The 9,016-nt window shown below is 35.2% G+C and overlaps 1 protein-coding gene across 1 annotated transcript in view; it reads left to right on the top strand.

The window, feature by feature from the left end:
* Nucleotides 1-845, top strand: part of LOC111691820 — a 4,298-nt gene extending 3,453 nt beyond the window's left edge. The window contains exon 3 of the mRNA XM_023455197.1: nt 231-845. Coding sequence (XP_023310965.1) covers nt 231-845 — 615 coding nt within the window. The remainder of the gene's footprint in view (nt 1-230) is intronic.
* The last annotated feature ends 8,171 nt before the right edge of the window (nt 846-9,016 follow it).

Raw genomic sequence — 9,016 nt, 5'->3', positions numbered from 1 at the left:
AATGATTTGTAATTGAAGTATTCACTGCCGCTACCTACAGGAGCCTGCAAAACTACATGTTTTCCATCTATTGCACCTAGGCAGTGTGGAAAATTCCACTGCTGGTCAAACTCACTCGAAATTTCTAACCATTTCTCTGCAGTAGACGGAGTCTGTAACAAATCAATGAATAAATGCCACTTATTCAAACAGAAAATTTGATTTATACAGTATCATTGTTTTTATTCTAGGGTTCAAATATTGGAAATGAAATTGAAGCCGTAAGCGATGGTGAATCAGAGGTGGACGTTTCAAAAGAAGCAGAATCCACAAACGATGTAACTGCGGATTTGGAAGAAGAATTAACGCTGAGACAAAAGACCAAAGAGACGCCAACTCGCAAACGCAAACTATTTACATCTCCAAGGAAACAAACATTAAAAAAAAGTGTGCAGCAGGAAGATCCGAGAGTAGCTGCTGCATATGACATTCTTAAAAATGTGTCGAATACTCCAAAGGATGAATGTTTTACTTTTGGTCAACATATTGCCACCAAACTACAAAAATTTGATAACAGAGTTCGCTCTATTGCGATGCATCTAATGAACAATATTATTTTTGACGCTGAGATGGGGAAATATAATGATTACCAGAAGACATCTGTTGAGACACACTTTCAATCAAGAATACCGAATATAGATGCATCATCACCATCACTATATGCTCAGGAATCATCATCTTCATCATATGTTCATATGCCATCACCTAGTTATTCTGCTCAATCTTATCAATACAATCAGACAGAGACTTCAGAGACACAAACTCCTTTGCAAGATTATCTACATACTTTCGATGTTAACACTTAAGCGTATTCAGTATCAGTGATTTAGGATTAAAAATAAAATGTTTTCTTACCTTAATGTAGTCTTTTAATACTTCTGTCAATGCCTTACAAACTTCAATAATTATTGTAGAGATACTTTGCTTAGATATTTTAAAAGTATACATCAAGCTAGTGTATGAGTCTCGAGTGGCTAAAAACCGAAGCACCAGAGCTAGTCTTTCCTTGATAGGGATAGCCAACCTAAAATTGGTATTTTCTTTCTGAATTTTAGGACCAATAAGATTTAGTATCATCTCAAAATCACTAGAAGACAAACGACAGAAATTTTTAAATTGTCCAGTATTTTCAATTGCTAGGTCACGCAGCAAATCACTGCCACTGCATATATTTCTACTATGAAATATACGTGTCATCCAGTAACGTGTCTTCACTCTTCTCTTTTTCTTTTTTGTTAATGTATCACACAAAATGATAAAAGCAGCAGCTGCAATTTTAGAGTCGTCGTTCATGCTGAAGCAATCACGTCGCGCATTACTGCAAAACTGGAACCTCGGCAAACACGATCATTTTTAATAAATGTTGCAGCAGTTTAGACGTTTAACGCGCATATGTGTGGGAACGTTCGCAAACGTTCGCGAACGTTCTGCACGGTATTGCGCTGCGGTCTGGACGCACCTTTAGAATTTGCTCCCGACGAGAATGCAAAAACTTTGGGTTTAATATGGTCATGCCACTCAGACGTGTTGAAATATAATACTCTTTCGAAGAAAAGGCTACTAAGCGATCAGTCTTATCAATCATCGCGAAAACCTTTGACCCGTTGGGATTAGTGAGTCCTTGCACAATACTTGCTAAAATGCTAATGCAAAAATTATGGGCCGCAAAATTGTCCTGGGACCAACCATTGCCTGGTCCACTGATGACTGCCTGGGTCAGATTTCAGGCAGATCTACCCAATTTAAACCGCATAGAAATACCACGAAATGTTGTGTGCCCGGCACACACAAATATACAGTTGCATGGATTCTCGGACGCTTCCGAACAAGGTTATGGTGCCTGCGTGTATATACGAAGTACAAATAGAAGCGGAGAGTTATTTGTGCGTCTGTTATGTGCAAAATCAAAGGTCGCGCCTCTCCAATCGCTCACTATACCGCGGTTAGAATTATGTGCCGCGCTTCTTTTGGCCAAACTAGTCGAGAGCGTGACAAAATCTATAAACATGAACATTAGTTGTGTAACATATTGGTCGGATTCCTCTATCGTATTGGCTTGGATAAAAACAAGCCCACATCTACTAAAAACATTTGTTAGCCATCGAGTTTGAACAATACAAAAAATGACAGATTTCGGGAATTGGCGCTATGTTCCAACTTACGATAATCCAGCCGATTTAATTTCTCGAGGTTTATGCCCAAGCCAATTATTGGATTCCAAATTGTGGTGGCATGGACCGGATTGGTTAAGGTCCGTTTGCTGGCCGCGTAGCAAGCAGGATGAGGTAGAAATTCCGGAATTAAAATCTGTAGTCACAGCCATGCCAGCTAGCTTTCAGACAAATTTCATCTTTGACCGCTTTTCAGAATTTTCCAAGTTACAACGAGTCACTGCCTACCTGTATTTATTGAGGTTCAAGAACAACTGCCTACGTGAGCGTAAAATAGGTCCCTCAAATGCGCAGGAATTAAACAGTGCCATAAAATGTTTAGTCGCAATTGCACAGAAGGAAATGTTTCCTAACGACTTGCATTCACTTATTGAGCATTCTTCCGTAACGAAGGGAAGCAAGTTATTGGGTTTATCACCATTCGTGGATGAGGAAGGCTTGATAAGGGTGGGCGGAAAACTTACAAATTCTGATTTTAATTTGAAAAGAAGCATCCTTTGCTTGTCGATTCCAAACATAACTTTACAAAATATTATTTACACATGAGCATATCAAGATTTTACATGCTGGTCCTCAACTTTTGCTATATACGATACGTAGTAAATATTGGCCAATCAATGGGCGAAATCTAGCCAGAATAACGACAAGACAATGTCTGAAATGTTTCAGATTTAAACCTAAAATTGACCCATAATGAGAAACCTTCCACAAGAGCGTGCGAATCCAAGTCCGTTTATTATAACTGGCGTCGATTATGCCGGACCCTTTTTAATAAGAGATCGTAGGACTCGTGGATTCAAACTAGAAAAGTGCTATATCAATGTTTTTATATGTTTCAGTACATGCGCTATTCATTTAGAGGTCCTCTCAAGTTTATCAACCGATTCTTTTATTCAAGCGCTCAGACGTTTTGTTTCTCGTAAAGGCAAACCCCTTAAAATCATTTCCGACAATGGTACGAATTTTGTCGGCGCTAAGCGCGAACTTACCAGATTTCTTAACACAAATGAGACCGATATTTTAAGTAAATGTTCCGATGAAGGTACTAATTGGTAATTTTTACATCCATACTCCCCCCATTTTAGTGGTCTCTGGGAGGCTGGAGTCAAAAGCCTTAAGCATCACTTAAAACGAGTTTTAGCTGCGTCCAAATTAACCTTTGAAGAATTTGCAACGGTTACTACCCAGATAGAGTCCATTTTAAATTCCAGACCAATTTCTCCTTTATCAAGCGACCCAAACGACCTTATCCCCCTAACCCCGGCTCACTTCCTCGTAGGAAGGCCCTTGGTTTCTGCTCCCGACGAGAATGTTAGCCGATTGCAATTAATTCAGAAAATGTGAGAGCATTTTTGTAGAAGATGGTCGGCTGGACACATGGACAACTTCGTGAGGGTGCTTTGGTTCTCCTCAAGGACGACATGTCAAGGCCTACCGAATGGAAATTGGGTCAAGTGCAGCAGTTGCATTTCGGTAGTGATGGGATCGCGCGAGTGGCATCCGTGAAAACCAAAGACAAAATAGTTAAACGTAACTTCTCTAAACTTTGTCCTCTTCCCATAGACTGTTGAAAGTGGATACTTTCAAGGCGGGGGGCATGTTGGGAATAGAACATTTTTGTGTGCCGCGTGTGTGCTCGCTGGAGACCCTTTGCGTACGTTACAGTGTCAAGTGCCTGGATGAAAGACGAGGGTGGCAAGGGAACGCTCCGAGACGGCAGTATGCGTGCAATTGTCAGTGAGAGTGCACGACCATAATCAAAAATAAATACAAAATTTACCGTATTGTCTGTAAAAACGAAAATAAAACAACTAACTACAGTCCACCAGCAGTTTCAATATCAAACAGGATGTTCTAGCCTGTTGGCCTGATATATCCATGGCATGCCCATTTTTAATAATAGTACAATTCGAAGGTCTAACGTAAGATTAAAAGATCGGGCACACTATACCTGGATGGGCACACATGAATCAGCACAGCGTGGACCTGCAACATGCACGACTTTGCACACTTGTCCAGTACTAACCAGCAACTTTTACTGGGTACAGATTCCTTATATGGCAGACATTGCAGGTCATAATTGTACCCTGACCAACACGACCTTCTCAATCTTTAAGGACGGGATTTTGCACAAAAAATATCGCCCAGCGTTAGTCACGAAATGGGACCCCGGCAGGTGCTGCTCTAGCGGCCAACGCTTCAAGGTGTGTTTTTTAACCGAACGACGAAGTCTAATAATTTACGCTGGACGTAAACGGCTCGATTTTTCAGGAGCGGCTCCAATTTGTGTACATACAATACTATAAGGAAAGAGAGTAAAGATTTTATTAATCACTAATAGATTATCGAGGACAATATTTTTTTATTAATTAGGCAATAATTTTTAGTTAATAAGGTTAAACAATCTTATAATTACCATTCCTTTATTATAAAAGCAGATATAATTTTTAAAATTACATGTAGTTTCTTCTTCAAAAGCTTAAAAAACGTATAACAGGAACAGTCAACAGTCTAATGTTTATATTTTCACGTTAACGATCCGATACGTAAATTAACTGCTATTTTCAGTAAAAATGATATAACTTGAATTATTTTTTTACTTTGGTGAGTCGTATTAATTTAAAAACACTGCCTAATTACTAAAATATATAGCTACTTATATATACTTATACTAACTTGCTACTAATTACGTTTGGAGAATAATATGTATAGTAGGGTGGCACAAAAAAAACGATTTTTTTTTTGTCGTGAAAATATGTTAGTTTATCATGTTTTAAGAGCTCCCTCAAAAAATCAGCTCAAAAATTTTTTTTAGAGGTCCCAAGATTTTTAAAAATTTCCAAAATCGTTAAAAATTGAATTTTTTATCTTTCAATTTCAATTCAATAAAAAATAAATTATTAGTTCGTTGATATTTATTTTTTAGAGATCGCTCGAAAACATAGATACACTACTTTGAAAATTAAAATAATTATGAGTGACCTTTAGAAATTAAAATATGGATTTGAAACTTTCAGAATCGAGATTTTTTTCAACCTAGAAAATGATAAAAAAATGGGACAAAAATTAAACATAAAAAAATTTAATTTGACGATTTTGGAAATTTTTAAAAATCTTGAGCGACCTCTTAAATAATTTTTTCTTTGACCTGACTTTTTGAGGGGGCTCTTAAAACATGATAAACTAATATATTTTCACAGGAGACACGAAAAAAATCATTTTTTTTTGGCCCACCCTAAATTGTATAGGCATAACATATTATATTATATATTGTATCTATCAGGGAAATATTATTAAAATTTTAAGTTATTATTAACAAGATGTGTAATGGAATTCCCCTAGCAGGTAAGANTATTATATATTATTATTGTATCTATCAGGGAAATATTATTAAAATTTTAAGTTATTATTAACAAGATGTGTAATGGAATTCCCCTAGCAGGTAAGACCGTCGAGAAATTGTTCTTATCTAATTCCAATATAATGATTCCCACTGCAAAAAATGACTGAGCAAGATACCGTTGGACTGGAATATAATTACCGGTAAATAATATAGGTACATATAACTTCATAAGGGTGCATTTCTAGAAGCAGTAAAGACAGAGACGGAGAGTGTAGGTACCCTTTCTTTCGGTCCTTTACGATTTGAGGTAGTTTCACATAATCACGTCACAGATGTTTCTCATTTGTGCTTTAGTATTGTTGGAATACCCAGTATCTTTTCTTGTGTGGTTTTAGCCCGGATTTTACGAATTTTTACTGAACTTGTTATAGTGTAGTATAGTGCTGGTGATTTAGTTCGTGCCATAGAGACAATATATTTTGTTAGAGAGGTGTTATTTTTAGGACAGGTAAGTAGATTTTTTTTCTATTGAAATTTACATAATGAAAGCAAAAGTGGCGACTTAGTGCTAAAAATTGTCCGGGTACAAGCCTTCAACATGTAACAATTTGATTCCATTTCGCGGTGGGGTGAAAAATAATTGGATTGATGGATCGTTATATACCTTGAAATCAGTAAAATCCAAATGGCTGGTTATCAAATTTCTAAGTTAGCTATAAATTTCAAACCAACTGCCGGATCGTAATTAATAATGGGGTCATCCGGTAAATTTTCAAAAACGTTCTTATTCTGTATACACAAAGTATTGCTCATGATTATGCGATCCTGAAAATTTCAACTCGATACGTTGAGCGGTTTTCAAAATATATAAATATGATTTTTAAAATGCGAATATTTGTCTCAGCCGTAGCAATGCAATGACGTCACCGCATGGGGCGGTGAGTCGGCGTAGCAGTGCGGGCGTATGCTGCTTCCAAATGAGTTTCTGCATCTGCAGGATATTTTAGCGTTTGTGCACGACAGAATTATGGAGACATTATTATTATTTTCTTAGGTGTCTTCACACTAGTGCTGTCATACTAGGGAACAATACAATATTTGTCATTATTTTCTGTTCTGTCTTCCACATTGCTAACAAAATTCGGTATCTTAACGTACCTACTGAATCTAAACTTAACAGGCAACCAAAACCTGACTACCCGACTGACTGACATTGACAATACGTAAGCGTGCGGCATCGTTTTCCCATGCGGTGACGTCACACCTGCCGCCGCCGGTTCAGCGGATACTCAGTGCGCCAGTTTATGATTTTTTTGGATGACTTGTAGGCGACATAAAATTCTTGTTTTTTGCAGAGAACCTTAAAATTGTAATATCTTTCCGTTAAGCAAATAAAAAAATTTCTGAATGGGCCCATTGTATTTGTTAAAAAATAGACACCTACATTGTAAAACTTAAAAATATTTTTTGTTTTGTTTTTACTTAAATAGTTACCTATTAAAATTATTCTTTCATCAACGATTTTCGAAAAGTCAACCTTTTTCGCGATAATGGTTGATGAATAAATATTATATAGGGTGTGCCATTTAAGAGGCTCACTTGGGTATTCGCCTGTTATAAGATATAAATATTGTTAAATTAGAAAAAGTTGTGTAATTAGAAGGCCAAAAATATGGTACAAAGAAGTGAATATCTGAATCCTTTTTTGAAATATTTAAAAAAAATTGCCCCCTTTGACTCTGCAAACGTACGCCACCGTACATCGATCTAAAGTAATTCAAAAGATGACAAATTTAAAATACTTTTTGCCCCCTTCGAGCATTTTTGCAGGAAAACAATATTTTGCGAGATATTTCAGGTGTTTCAAACTTTTTCCACAGTAGTGTATAATAATAATATGTAATTTTAAATGATAAACAATTGTCATTCTTTGCACCATAAAGCATAATATTGTGTTTAAAGTATGCAACGAGAATATTTTTATTTTTGATTTGTCAAGAAATATGTTTTACATAAAACTTGGTGAATAAAATGTAAATGACATATTTGTATTGTTATATCGCGGTGTTTAGTTGTACCGTTGATCCTAAAAAGAACTCAAGTGCAATATTATTTTGAAAATAAGTGCATAAAAATTTAAAGATCGGTGTTTACTTGTACCGTTGATCCTAAAAAGAATTCAAGTGCAATATTATTTTGAAAATATGTGCATAAAAATTAAAAGATCCTATAATTTGAATTATTAACTTGAACTCCATATTTGATTGTTGAATAATGAACATTTGATTATTATACATATAGTTTGTAACGTGGGAAATCCCACTACTTCTTTCCATTTTTTCGTATCATATATTAAATCATTTTATTATTAGCACTGTTAAAAAAAAACATTTTAAGCAATACTTCTATACACTATTATTATTACATACTTTCTTTGAAAATTACTCTTGAAAAAAGAGTTTTACTTATTAAAATTTGAAAAATATTTGGTACTTAGTTGAAAAAAATATATATTTTGTTGATAACAGTAAAATTTCCTGTAATGCTATTCTTATTTATTTTTAATATTCCACCAAACTATAATACATTTTCCAAATATTTTATAAGCAGTTATACATTACTTAGTTAAAAATAATGCAGTCTCGTAAAAAAATAAAAAAATTTACTCGCTGTTTCAGGTAACAAAAGAAAAACAAACTGAAATACAGGAAAAGACAGTAGGTCAATTCGAAAATGCGATGTATATATCTGAAAGTATGCATCGCCTTACGGCCTCACATTTTGGGGCGGTTGCAAAAAGAAGACTCGGTATACCTTGCAATTCATTGGTGAATCAAATTTTAATAACAAAATCTTTTGCCACTCCAGCTACCACATTCGGAAAGACCAATGGAAGCATGGCAATAAGCAAATTTGAAGAAATTGCAAAACGAAAGTACGACCTTCAGGATTATTTGTGGATGAATCTCATGGTTTTCTTGGAGCGTCCCCAGATGGTAACTAAAATATCTATAATTTATCAATTTTGACTCGAAAATATTTTTTACTTCAAAAATCATAAATTACCATTTATCCAAAATATATCTTATCTTATTATGGTTTAATATAAGTACCTATTTAAATCAGCACGATACTGATTCATCAAGAATTATTATGAATAATAGGTAGATAGAAAGTTGCCAAATCGCATTTTATTTTTTGTACCCCATTTATGTCGGTGAATTAATAGACATTAATATTTTACTAGGTCTGATTAGTGAAGAAGAAATAATTGAGGTAAAATGCCTCTATAAAATTGCCAGCTCAGGCAAAGATTTGAGAGAGGCTGTGGAAAAAAAAGAAGTAGCTTGCCTCTGTATGGATGAAAATAATAAAATATAGTTAAAGGAGACACACGACTATTATTATCAGGTACCTACCAAAAGCCCGTATCATTATTTTACTTATTATACCAAAATCTTTA

Source organism: Anoplophora glabripennis, unplaced genomic scaffold (assembly GCF_000390285.2).
Source record: "Anoplophora glabripennis isolate ALB-LARVAE unplaced genomic scaffold, Agla_2.0 scaffold513, whole genome shotgun sequence".
In the NCBI taxonomy this organism is placed as follows: Eukaryota; Metazoa; Arthropoda; class Insecta; order Coleoptera; family Cerambycidae; genus Anoplophora; species Anoplophora glabripennis.
Note: the sequence above shows the minus strand (reverse complement) of the source record. Positions and strands in the feature narration are given on the sequence as shown.